Below are 13,814 nucleotides of genomic sequence, written 5' to 3'. Positions count from 1 at the left end.
AAATCATCCAAGTTTTCACACGTCACCCCGTTGTTAATCCAGCTGCACTGGCTCTCCATCCGCTACCGAGTGCATTTTAAAAACCTGGTTTTAACATACACAGCTCTTAATAGCCAAGCACCGGTCTACATAAAAGACCTTTTGCACCCATACACTCCCAGCAGGTCCCTGAGGTCATGTGACCAGGGTTAGCTGGTTGTTAAGAGAATTCGGTTAAAAACTAAAGGTGACAGAGCCTTTGCAGCAGTGGCCACATCCCTCTGGAACTCCCTTCCTCTCAGCCTCAGATCTGCTGACTCAATGTTTTCTTTAAAAAAGCAGGTTAAAAACGCATCTTTTTAAAATAGCAATCTCTTAATTTTCTCTGTACTCTGTGTTTTATTGTGTTTTACCGTGTTTTACTGTGAAGCACTTTGTGATTTTTATTTTGAACGGTGCTATACAAATAATGTTTATTATTATTATTATATTATTATACAAATGGAAGGACAAACGGAGGACTATGCTAAAAGAATGGAAGGTTCTCAGAGATGATTAGACAGTAATAGCTAAAGTGATCAGGTAGACATCGCAGGAAGGTACTTAGTGTGTCACCTGGAATGAGGAAAACAGACAGGGAGTCTTGGCAGTGAAATGATGAAATTCAGGAGTCTGTTGGAAGTTAGCTAAGAAAAAGTGAGACATCGTGATCCTTGTAACTGCACCAAGGATCGGCTTTGAACCTCTTCTTGTTTGCTGTGGTGATGGAGTGACTGACAGATGAGGTTAGAATGGAATCTCAGCAGACCTCAATGTTTGCAGATGAGATTCCAATTTGTAGGAAGAGCAGGGAACAGGTGGAGGAACATCTATAGAAGGTGAATATTTACTTTTTAAATTAAAGGAACGATGGTCAGCTATAGCAAGACAGAATCACTGTTTGTTAATGAGAAGGACTCAAGTGGAATGGTGAAGTTACAAGGAGCAAAGACCAAGAAGATGGAGGACTTCAGGCACTTAGGGTCAACTGTGCAGAGCAACAGAGGGAAGGAGGTGAAGAGGTGTGTGCACTTTGGGGGGAGGAAAGTTTTGGGTGTGATGTTTGATAAAAGCGTGTTAGCAAGAATGAAAGAAAGGGTGTGACTGTGGAGAGAGCCGCCATGTTGTTGGTAGAATCATTGCGAAACAGACAGGAGGCAGAGCTGGATGAAGCACAGGAGAAGATGTTGAGTTTATCTTTGAGAGTTACAGGGATGGATAGAACTAGGAATAAATCCATTAGAAGGACAGCTCATGTTGGATGTTTTAAAGATAAATGCAGAGAAGCCAGATCGATCAATATTCATCCATCCATGCATCCATGCATGCATCCATCCATCCATCCATCCATCCATGCATCCATCCATCCATCCATGCATCCATCCATCCATCCATCCATCCATCCATCCATCCATCCATCCATCCATCCATCCATCCATCCATCCATCCATTGTCTTTTTTTGTGCTCAATGCAAAAACATTCACATGTACACACCAATACAGCATGGAGACTTGTGCAGTTGCTGGACGTGTGTATCCAGTAAGATGCACACGTGGTGAGACTGTGGGTGTTTGTTATAGCTTTGCTAAATCTATGGCTTTTATCATTTCACCTGAGACAGATGTCTAAAGAAACACATATTGTTGGAATATTAGGTTTGCCTGAGTGGGATTCATAGTCAAGCAGGAGTGTTAAAATGAATAATATTGATAGAGATTAAAGGATTGCAGATTTGAACACATTTGGTACTAAGTGTTTCTCTGAATTTCTAGTGCCTGTAAATGGACAAGAAAAAGCTCAAACCTTTCAATATTTCTCTGATGAATAAGGGGATCTTTGTGTGTTTTGTTTGGAGTTTGAGGATGCTGGAATGAGAGAGTAGTTAATTGACTCATGCTTTGAAATCAAAATAAATCGTATTTGACTTGAAAGGTGAACATCATATCGGCATCTAACTAATAATCCAGTGTTGACATGTGCTTGAGGGGGAAAATGACAACATAAGTCTCTGTCTGTGTTTTCTCTAAGCTGCACACATTAATGCACCTCGAGCTCAAAAAACGACCTTATGGAACCAAACCCTTTCTGCTGTTGCTGTTCCAAAGGGTTTCATTATTTGTCCTTGACAGGCCCTCAGGAGAGGTGTTCACAAACTTCTGTTGATGGGGATAAAAAGAGGAAACCACATTTTCCACTGCTGCCTTTTTAGTACTGCTTAAAAGCTTTAAACCTGATCCTGCTTAAACTTTGCGTGATATTTCTTCGGTTGGAAAGGCATTAAAGTAAATTACATTTCAGTCTTGACAGGCATGGCGTGATGAAAGAAGGTAAAATCTTCAGGGTGTTATGGAGCTTTCTCCATTCACTTAGAAGGAAGCCTTAAAGAAAAGAAATATGTTTGAAAAAACTCAAGTTATTTGCATATCCCAGGAAAATTGTGTGTAAGAGCATTTTACCTACACACTCACAATTATGAACACATACTAAATCAACCATCTGAGGGAATTTCATGTAATTCTGTAACAGTTTTTACAACATTATTCATTATAAGTATTTTTTAATCTGGAATTTATTCAAAAAAGCTACAGAAGATTTTTTTGTCACACATGGGTTCCTAATGAAGTTTTTTTGTTAAATGAAAGATGTGTTGTCATTTCTCAACACTAAATTAGAGCTACCGATTGAATCATAAGACTCTTTTGCTCAATAATTTTGACCCAAGTCAATACTTTTTTGTTAGGCTCAGTTTGTGCTGCACTGAATTAATCTTGTTTATGCTGAAAAAAACAGGATTAATCAGGGCCATCTCTGTGAATGAAGTGCTGATATCTGATGCTTGGTGTCATTTGAATCATTTATTCTGATCACGGAACCGACAAAGTCTAATCAGAAAGGACAGAAAACAAGACTATGTTTTGTGCATTTGTTTACTAAAAGCAGGAGTGGCAGGAATAGTAAATATGATATATGTATTAATCTAAGTGGCTGTCTGCATCATCACAGTTGCTTTTGCAGCTTCTGTTTGTGTGAAAATTTACCTCAACATACAGAATGGGAAAGATGCCAATCTTGTCTCCCAGCATGCCCTCTGCCCAGTTCTCGTCTACTCGCCTGATTACTGTCAGCACCTCATCCTGCAGAGAGAGGAAATGAGTGAAGCCACACGGACAAACACAAACATCTACTCTATGTTAGCACAAACAATAAATGTATAGTTATGTGACCCAGCAAAAAAAAAGATTTAATCTGACATTGTGATTTTAAAACTTTTAAAACCTCCTTACAAAACATTTTTTGGTCAAATAGTTTTAACCTTGCTAAAATCGAACAATTAAAATAGCAAAATAAAACTTTACAATTTATCTTTTTGTATTTAAGTGTGGGTCTAATCTCGATTTAAAACAAAAGAATAAAATATCAGGTCAAGACTGTTAATAATCTGTGTAACACGGTCAAGGAAAACACAAACATTATCTCTCAAAATATCAACATTCACTGTTTTTTCCCATCTGACCTTTCTATACGATTCGTTTGGAGTGTATGTTGTAAGTAGAAAATCTTTTCATTAGAAAATTAATAACATAAAAGGTTAAACTTTGTTGGTTCCTTTAATACAGGCTGTGTACTTTCAGTTTTAAAATGACAGGGTGATGTTAATTCAAGGACAGACTGATTCAATTCCTGATTCTCAGGTTGTCTCAAAGCCTCTATGAAAACAGTTCCAGTTGAATTGAAAAAAGAGTTCATAAGTCAGGATTTTCTTTTGTGGTTAAAATCAGTTTAAAGATTGAGATTTTTCATTGCTGTTATGTAAACATACATGTGACCAGAACCAGGCAGTGTTTCTCTGATGCTCCCATGCTCGTTATGGTTCCCTGCCTGCCTGAACCGGATTTAGCTTTGTGGACTTTTAGCTGAGCTAATACACCCTGCTCCAATTGGAACCAGCTGTCTGCCTGTTTTGTGACGGATACAGTACAGGCCCAGAACTTCTGCCAAACTGTAACGTGCGTTTTTCTGAAGTTTCAAATATGAAAAAGAGAGTTAGGGCACTTTGCAATAGGCTCCTCCTTTGTAGAACCAGCTTCCCTCTTTGGTTTAGGATGCAGATATTATTCTACCAATAAAGCCAGACTGAAAAGTTTTCATATTAGGTGAGACTTGTAGTTTAGGTTAGAGTAGAAAAACCTACACCATGGCTTTGGTTGTGCTGGTTCCCTCTGTGATTTTCTTTGGCTTTTTTCACTTGTTACCAGACATTCCTACATTCTTCCTTTTATTGTGCTCCACATATAACTTTGTGACTGTAAGCGTTTGTACTTAAGCAATCCAAGTGACACATAATCAGGATGGACAGTTAAAAGGTTTAATGGGACCCAAGTTATATAACATGAGGAGATTGAAGCACTGCACAGGAGGATATTGTTAGAAGACCTCCCGATAACTATGAGGCAGTAGGACCACTCAAACAATCGAGAGGGGAGTTAGAACAACAGAGCTAGCATGTAAAAATTATCTTAATTTTGTTGCCTTTTTTAAAAATTCTTACCTTTGAGGCAGATTTAAGGTAGAGAGGTAAGACCCAGCTCTAACTGAGTGGTTAAAGCAGCAGGAAGCACAACAGGAGGCAAAAAGAGCGTGGGTTTGGTTTTTTGATCTCAAGCTTCTTCATAAATGTTTCCGAAGTTAACTTTATTCCCTTTAAGGAAGCACTCACACAGAATCCCAATTAATGTAGTTAATCAGGTCACACACAGTAAATCCTACTCAAAAGCATCCAATACAATATCTAAAATCCCACAGTCCCAATAACGGAAAAAGAATGGTCAGAGAAATAAAAAGAAAAAAAAATTATCCAGAAAAAAGGGTCAAAACAGAAAAAAGGCAGGAACACTTCAGGAGGAGATACACAAAGCGTAAGGCAAAGGACAGTCTTCTGAAACCTAAATGTGAAGGAAGTGACAATAACAGATGACTAGAAACTGCGAGCTGAAATTATGATCACTATCTTGGAAGACTTTACTGTGATCCTTAGTTTGTCTTTCTCCTGTTCTCCCAAACCCCAACAAGATAAAGCAAACAATTTCAGGGTTTTTTCAAACAACACTTCTGCTACTGATTCACCATGAATTGAAAGAAGAAATACTCAGAATGGAAGTTTTCATCTTACATTTCTTTATGTATGACCTTCATCATGAGAAAAATGCTACAAGAACATGTAAAAAAACACCATTTTCACTGGAGTTGGTCTTTAATGATTCTGGATCTGCTAGAACCTATTTTTGGCTAAAGGGAAGTTGTTTCTCTTCCCTGTTGCCCTATGCCCACTTGGCATGGGCATAGGGCAATAATGTGAACAAAATGTGGTAACACTTTCTTTTATAGTACAGTACTTATAGTGTACAAAATTGGTATTTACATGTTACTTATTGTATAAGTACTGGGAACTTACAGGGTATGTACATGGTAGTTTTTATGGAATTTACTGGGTACTTACAGGGTATTTACATGGTACTTTTTATGGGACTTACAGGGTACTTACATGGTACTTTTTTGTGTCTACTCGGCGCCTACATGGTACTTGCTGTGTTTTTATGTGGTACTATTTGGTTCATACTTATGTGGTACCTACTGCGTATTTATAATATACGTACTGGGTATTTACATGTTGTGCAAAGGTGTTTTTTGTAGTACTTACCACATGTAAAACAAGGTAAGTACAAATAAATTACCTTGAATTTAAGTCTGCACTCATTGTATGTTTCATGGTATTTACCATGTGTAACAACGTAGTAGGTAAAGAAAAACTACATTGGAATTACTGTGGAAAAAAGGCCCGGAATTCTTACTTTCTACTTACTAGTAATGAAAACAGAGTAAGTACTCAGGAAGTACTATTTATTGTATGTGATTTTTACATGTTAAATTAAAGGGTTTTTTGTGCCACTTACCATTTAAAAGAAGGTAGTAGTTACACAGAAACTACCCTTAAGTACTTCATGTGTACTTACTCTGTTTTCATTAATAGTAAGTACCATGAAAAACACAATAAGGTACTACATAAGTACTATGTACTTACCCATCTTACATATGGTGAGTACCATGAAACACACATAAACTTGCTAAGTAGAAAGTAAATTCCGGGCCTTTTTTCCACAGTACTTCCAATGTAGTTTCTCTTTATCTACTATCTTGTTACACATGGTAAATACCATGAAACATCCAATGAGTGCAGACTTACTTATCTTGTGCTTACATGTGGTAAGTACTACAAAAAACACCTTTGCACAACATGTAAATACCCAGTAAGTATATTATAAATACCCAGTAGGTACCACATACGTATAACCCAAATAGTAGCACATAAATACACAGCAAGTACCATGTAAGTACCAAGTAGACACAAAAAAGTACCATGTAAGTACCCAGTAAGTCCCATAAATTTTATGCAAAAGATTTACAGCAAAAATTATAATATTCCCTCCTTGTTGGCCTGGGGCATACAAGTCCCATAAATCTTATGGGAAATAAAGGGTACTTACATGGTACTTTTTATGGCATATAAAGTACCATGGAAGTACCCTGTTAGTGCCCAGTAGTTATCCAATAAGTACCATGTATATACCACTTACGTGCACTGTAAGTACTGTACTGTAAAAGAAAACGTTACCCAAAATGTTTAATGCCAGTAACTTACCTAGACTATAACCTGAAATTAGATTTGCAACAACTGTTTTATTCATTGATATCTTTGGATGTTTTTTAGTTTGCATTTTCTGTGGGGTACTTTGCATGTTTTTTGGACTAAATCATTACATTTTTCCTTAGTCCCTTTGGGGCATTTTTCACAAGAGAATTAAAGTTTACACCACTGCTAAGGCGTTTCTCAATACAAAAAAAAATTGACTACAAAAATTAAACCTCTTTTTGCTCAGTAAATCTCACTGGTAGTTTTGGAACTGAATATACTGTAAAACAGAAAGTGCTGCAAATCAATCATGGAGAACTAGACGCTCCCGTCTCTCTGGCCACATATTTTCATCTACGGTATTTCACAGCAAATATCAGCTCTGTCAATGCACTGAGGAAAGTATCTTCTTGAGTACCAAATCCACCCTCTGCAGACTTTATTGTGATGTCATCACAAGCTGACGTCAGGGTTAGTGGTGAAAGCTTATGTTATCCAAACTACTACATACCTTTTGTCATCAGGCTCATCCCTTTCATTCTCAGGGATTATGTCCCTATGGACAGCATCCAAAAAAGCCAATATGTGTTGTGTTTTGTATGGACCAAGACATGCAATATTGCAAAAATACTGCAAAAATTCTATTATTCCCTTCTTGTTGGCCTGGGACATATACTGTAAATAGAGGCTCTCTCTCTAATGCAATTTCTTCCATGCTGTCTGCCTTTTCCTCAAATATTTTTATAAAGGATGTGCAAAGTGTTTGACAACATGTTCAACAATGTTGTGTCCATTGACACAAGTAATGAAATTAAGATTATTAGTTGTCTAAACAATGACTATTCAGCCTGTACAAGTATAGTTAATTTTCACAGACATGATAAAAGCAAAGTAACAGTAATTAAAAGCAAGTCAGAAGTGACAATTTTGCTGGGATTTGTACTAAATCACTTGCTTCATGTCCAAAAGCATACGCTATTAGATGAAATGAACATGAAACTGCCACTAGGTTGCGCACAAATGACTAAATGTTGTAGAGGTAGCACTAACTGTTGTGCAAAGTTTAATCCTGTTGTGAGAAATGCACCAAAGTGACTGAGAAAAACTGTAAATTGAAGTAAAAACACCCAAATAGGATACAAATCCCCAGAAAGCAAAACTATTGTCAATTTCCTTGAAATGGTAATCCCATTTCTTGAAACCATAATACAGGCCAATGAGATTTAAACAGACTTGATTTGTTTTTACTAAGGCTCTGATTATTTATACATGATATAATATTGCAACTGACCCGTGGGAATTTATTCTCTCTGTTGTTCACCACACGCCCACACGCTTTATTCTAATAGTGTTTTCCTCTGCTGCTCCTCTCCTCCTATCAATGCCTTAGTTAGACCATTACAGGATGGCAGCGATAATACTGCTAAATGACTGTGTTAGTCATACTGAGTAATTACCTCTCACACCGGGAGAACAATATCTTTCTCACTGGTTCTGCATGACAACACTCCTGCAGGCAGGCATGTGTGAGTTTAAGAGGAAATTGTACTTAGTCGCTGTGAACCTGTTGATCAGCATCACCCTAAAAGACAGCACCATCTGACTTTTCATCTTCTGGATCTGAACTGCTCCTGCTTGCTTGTGATGGCTCAAAACAACACTGTGTAACAGAAAAACCTTCGTCTTCCTGTCCCTGAAGAAAACCTTTTTGACTTCAGACACTAAGTGGGGGTGTTGATTGTTCTGCATAACAAAAGGGCCTGTAGATCAGCAGGAGCAAAATTATAACCAGCCTTGGAAATAAAAAAGGAGCCTAAAACACAGGATTTCTTCTTTCATTTTGCTTTCCATCTTTTTCAGTTCAAAATTTTGGCACAGTAATTATACGTTTGTGCAAAACATCAGCTGCCAAAAAGATTTAAAAATGGTAACAAAGCTTAAGAATTCATCTTTCAAAACAAGAACAGATTCAACATAAATAACCCCGTAAGGCTTTTTATTTTTTCAATTCTGATCGTGTTTAACCACAACAGATGAACGAGACAGCATTAGTAGTACAAAGTTATAACAAAACAAAACACTATTTTCATTGTTGTCAGATAGGATTCACAGTTTTCCACCCATCTAAAAACTGCCAGACCCTCCAAAAAAAGCCCAAAGATTTAATCAGGGATTAATTAGCGGTAATTAGCAGTGATTAATCATTAATTATTTATTACTTCCCGTTTTAATTGAAAGTCCAACTTTTAGACATTTTTTTATGACATTACATCTGCTAATTTTCAGAGTCAGAGAAGAGTCAGTCAGAGCAAAACGAGTATGCTAACAGGTGAGGCGCTGGTTCACCTGCTTATTGTGTTGTGACTTATTTTAGTAAAGAACAGAAAACCGCCAAACTGACCCCAAACCTCGATGGGTTATGTTTACCCTCCCAAAGCAATTTGGCCCCACAAATTTAAAAAATAAAACTGTCCAAACTGGCAACTCTGACTATCTCTTGTACTTTTCAAGACTTTAAGATGCACACATTTTACTTAAAAAATTATATAACATGCAAAAAACAAAGAAGTGGACTCATTTTATTTTTAATTTTTGGACAGCATGTTGGCTGTTAGAAGGTAGCTCCTCTCTGATGTTAGCATTAAAAAAAAAGTGCTTCATGTTAGTTTTGGAACAACCCATTGAAGTAAGCGTGTGTGTGTGTGTGTATGTGTGTGTGTGTGTTTGTGTGGTATAAGGGCTATACTATTAAGGTCTGAATCCTATTTCATAAGTCCTGAAGAGATGTAGAGCCGCAAAGAAGATCAGAACAGATCAAAAGAACATACATTTTATAAGAGAAGCTGAATTTATTTGATTGTTTTTTCTGTTCCTATATGTGTATATTCAGAGAAACCAATCCGAGGTTCTTGTATTAGTAAATAAAGGGTAGTGTGTGTGTAACACGTGTGTGTTACCTTGCTAAAGGCCAGACAGTCTTTGTCCTGGTCTTTGTCTTTGACCTCAAAGTCGTACAATGCTTTGCCTTGTGGTGGAGTTTGACTCAGAGGACGTATCAGCTGGATGTAGCTGGCCGGCAAGAAACCATGGCAACCATTGAGCTCTCCATGGTACCAGTTGTCATCCACCTTGCGGCGCAGGATGATTATGTCACCCTTGGAAAACTGAAGGTCACCTGGTTCCTTGCCCTCGTAGGAGTAGAGCGCTTTACCACAAGGTAGTGCAGGAATATTCTGGAAAGCAAAAAAAAAACTTTAGTAATTAAGCAATTTCAAACTTTTTTACTAATTACTTATGATCAACAAAACAAAGAACGTTTTCTCCTCGGTCATTATGAGTAAAAACACTTCCATTAAGACCTGTAGAGTCAACCTTTGAACCAGGAAGTGGACTAAAGTCACTGATCAGAATCTGAATTTGTTTGAGAATACTATGAAGCTTTAACTAGTCAGTAAGGTTAATTAAGCATATTTAAAAACAGTTTATAGGAAAAAGAGTGGTGTGCTTACAATGCAAATATGGGCATGTTACATGTTTTATGATAATATTGTATTTTAAACACAGCTGCCAGAAAAATTGAAAAAAATTAGACATACAATCCTTTTAAAGCTTTCTATAATTTTCTTTTACAGAAAAGGGTCAGTGCTATGCCAAGAGCTGCTACATGAATGGAAAACACCAGTGACTTTATTTTTTATATTATTTGACATATTAGAATTGGGCAGAAAATGACGCAGAGACAAATTAATAATGCATTTTAATAAAAGTCCTGAAAGCAAAGAGTTTTTTTTAAAACAACTCAAAACAGTGGAAATCTATTATGTTGCAAACTGTTGGCCCTGGAGACTCATTTGTAAAGCATGGATAGTTGAACATGAGCTTTATAGTTTATTTTATTCCCCCAGCAGTATATGAGATATGACTAGTTATTAAAATGTTTGCCAGGTAATTGCTGTTCTTACCTTGGGCCAAACACAGTCATTTTGAAAATGCCAGAGAAGTGTGAGGCATGACTCCCTGGAGTTTCATCAAAATTGCTCTGTGGCGTGTCACTTATATCACAACTCTCTGGCTGGCATACATTGTACCATTTTCCCAAAGTAATCCAAAAAGATATACAATGTCTTTTGTAAAAAAAAAAAAAAAAAAGACCAAAATATTGAAATCTATACTTGTATAAACAAAATTCCAGCAAAAAAGAAAGACTATCAACAGATAGCTTAAGCAGCATATAGGTATAATCTGTGTAAGTATGAATGTACTTTAAGAGGAGCCTACACACATTTTCAAACTTAAATCATCCGTAAAAACAAGTGGAAATGCTAAACCTAATGAAAGCATATATACAGACAGACTTAAATGAAATAAAAATTGTTTGGATAGGTTGAAAGAATGATTGTCCTCCAGCTAAAATGAGCATTGCCACGCATGTTTAGCATTTGAAGGTAACAACAACTAACACAAACTTTCAAGAGCATGATAGGAGAAATGCAATTATATGGGTTGTTTTAAGCTCTTAACTGGACCAAAATCTTAAGATTACATGCACATTTTTTTTAATTTAAATGTGAAACCACATGTCCACCAGATCATGACCATGGAGCAGAACAAGAAAATAAAAATAAGAAAATGTTCTCAGGATGTCATATAGGCTTAAACTTTAGCCCAGTTCCACTAGTTGAAATGAAATGAGGCTACGTTGTAATAAATGAATTGATTTCCACTGTAATATTGTGAGAGAAAGGCAGAAATGAACAGATTACATTTCATTTAAATTAGGAGGTTTTACAAGATGTTCCATCAAAGGGTGTATTTGTTCTCCATGCTCTGATTTTGGCTAATTTTTTGCTTAATAAATAACAAATACTGAAAAGTTTGTTATGTGTCTAAAATCATTACTGAAGATCTTGTCATTGTCCTTTATGTGAAATACTTTAATTTACTCTTTTCAATTGGCAAATCGTGAAAACAGCTATGATTTTGTATAAGGAAAGTGTTATTTGTGCAGTTACTAATTCAACATAAGACAACTGAGTCCAATTTACCAAAACTATGAAAAAAAAACAACCCAAGATCTTAACTAATAAAAGTATTGCAAATGTGTATCTACTTTTAAACCCTTTAGGACTTGGATGTCTTTACACTTTGAGAACACTTTCCCTTTCTAAAATGTTGTGTATTGTGTTGATCTCTTTTTTCAGGATGTTTTTTAAAGGTCTGAACCACATCTCACAGATAAATACCATCAGATGTGAAGACAACTTTCCCCTTTGTAATGCTAGAACGCCTGCGATAATGTGCTGGGCTTGGCTTCCCCTGGTATTCCTTAAAACAGGTTGCTTTGAAACGATAAGCCCACTCTTGTCTCCATCTGTCTGAAATCAGGAGCTCATTGTTAAAAAAATGCTTTGATTGTGAATGGTGAACCACTGCTGTCAGTATTTCCTGCATACTAAAATAAAGTTGATTTGATCATTGTTCATTTTCTGCACAGGTATATTAAAACTCCTTCAACAAACTGTGACACATAACAGCGGCACCATGCATTTTTATTGCAATGCACCTTTATATCTTTTTTCCTACACTGAGCACCTATTTTCTACGGTGCTGAGCAGAAATCTCATGCATTGACCATGTTCCTGAGGCAGACCAGTGCTCAAGAGGCATTCTTCTTAAAGAAACAGACCAAACAAACCACACAAAAGAGTAAAAAAAAAAAAAAAGGCTTCCTAAAACTCATGGTGTTGCTATCAGCATTGAAATTCCCACAAACTAACTTTTCACGGACTCACACAAAGAATGACTCTTTCCTACTATAACAGGGTTCCTACAAGTGTCTTTAATTTAAATTTAAGACTTTTTAAGACCCTTTTAAGACCTTGCATATACAAAAATTTTCAATTTCTATGCGTAATTCCCAGCTGTATGGAGAAAGATAAAACAAAATTCTTTAGTTTCAGAACAGTTACTTGTCAGTAACGGAGTAATGAAATAAATTACAATTACTAGACTACAGAAACCCTCATTACATAAATTGTGGCGCAGTGAAACCACAGGTGACTAATCAAAAAATGTGTGTAAACAATTGGCTCTGACATTGTCTCTTGGTTAAATGAAACAAAACATATACTAATAAAAAAATAAAACAGTTACTGATGCATGTGTGCTAATGCAGAGTTGGAAATAGGTCAATATAAGATGAAGAAAGCAGAAATATGGACGTGAACGCAACTGGTATAGATATTCAAATTATTTCCAATTAAAAAAAAAAAAGGCAAAAACATTTCAGTTAAGTGCAAGTTTTGTCCTGGAGATGAACTGCTTTGTACTGCCCTAGTGTCAATAAGCAACCTGTCTACAGACAATGAAGGCTACTTTGTCCGTATTTTCCGGACTATAAGTCGCACTTTTTTTCATAGTTTGGCAAGGGGTGCGACTTATACTCCGCAGCGACTTATATTAGAAATAAATTGAAATAAATACATTGTTAACCCTCCTGTTATGTTCATTTGTGAGGAACAGAGATGATGTTCCTGGGTCAATTTGTTGTATGAGGTATGTTAAGTGTTAAGAGGATGTTAAGTGACTCAGAGAATCAGCAAACTTTTTTTTACAGTAAGATCTTGAAGGCTAAGAACATAATATTCTATTTTCCAATGATTTCATAGATTCAGAAATGCAATAAAAGTGAAAACTGTTTCTACAAATACAGGATGAAAACAGAGTAATAGTTGGCCAATGATGCTTCATGAAAGGAATAAATAAATAAGTTTGAGAAAAAATTACTGTGAAATTATTAGATAAACAGTCTGCTATAATTGTGTCATATAAGGTTGTGAAAGTTAAAATGCGACTTATAGTCCAGTGCGACTTATCTGTGTTTTTTTCTGCTTTATAATGCATTTTTGGGCTGGTGCGACTTATACTCCGGTGCGACTTATAGTCCGGAAAATACGGTATATACATTATGCTAAAATTTTTTCATGTTCATGTGATCAAATTGGAGAAGGCGTTCGACCGCGTCCCCCGTGGCATCCTGTGGGGGGTGCTCTGGGAGTATGGGGTCCGGGGAGCCTTACTGAGGGCTGTCCGGTCTCTGTATGACCG

The 13,814-nt window shown here is 36.5% G+C and overlaps 1 protein-coding gene across 4 annotated transcripts in view; it reads right to left on the bottom strand.

The window, feature by feature from the left end:
- LOC105356810 (E3 ubiquitin-protein ligase SH3RF3) overlaps window positions 1-13,814 on the bottom strand; it is a 106,454-nt gene that overhangs the window by 30,196 nt on the left and 62,444 nt on the right. For all 4 annotated transcript variants that reach the window (XM_023951219.2, XM_023951220.2, XM_023951222.2 and 1 more), the window contains exons 2-3: window positions 9,665-9,940; window positions 3,058-3,153 (exon numbers count right to left, since the gene is read on the bottom strand). In XM_023951219.2, coding sequence (XP_023806987.1) covers window positions 3,058-3,153; window positions 9,665-9,940 — 372 coding nt within the window. The remainder of the gene's footprint in view (window positions 1-3,057; window positions 3,154-9,664; window positions 9,941-13,814) is intronic.

This window comes from Oryzias latipes, chromosome 21 (assembly GCF_053564925.1).
Source record: "Oryzias latipes strain Hd-rR chromosome 21, Olatipes_Hd-rR_3.1".
NCBI classification, from domain to species: domain Eukaryota; kingdom Metazoa; phylum Chordata; class Actinopteri; order Beloniformes; family Adrianichthyidae; genus Oryzias; species Oryzias latipes.
This window is presented reverse-complemented; position numbering and strand designations above follow the sequence as displayed.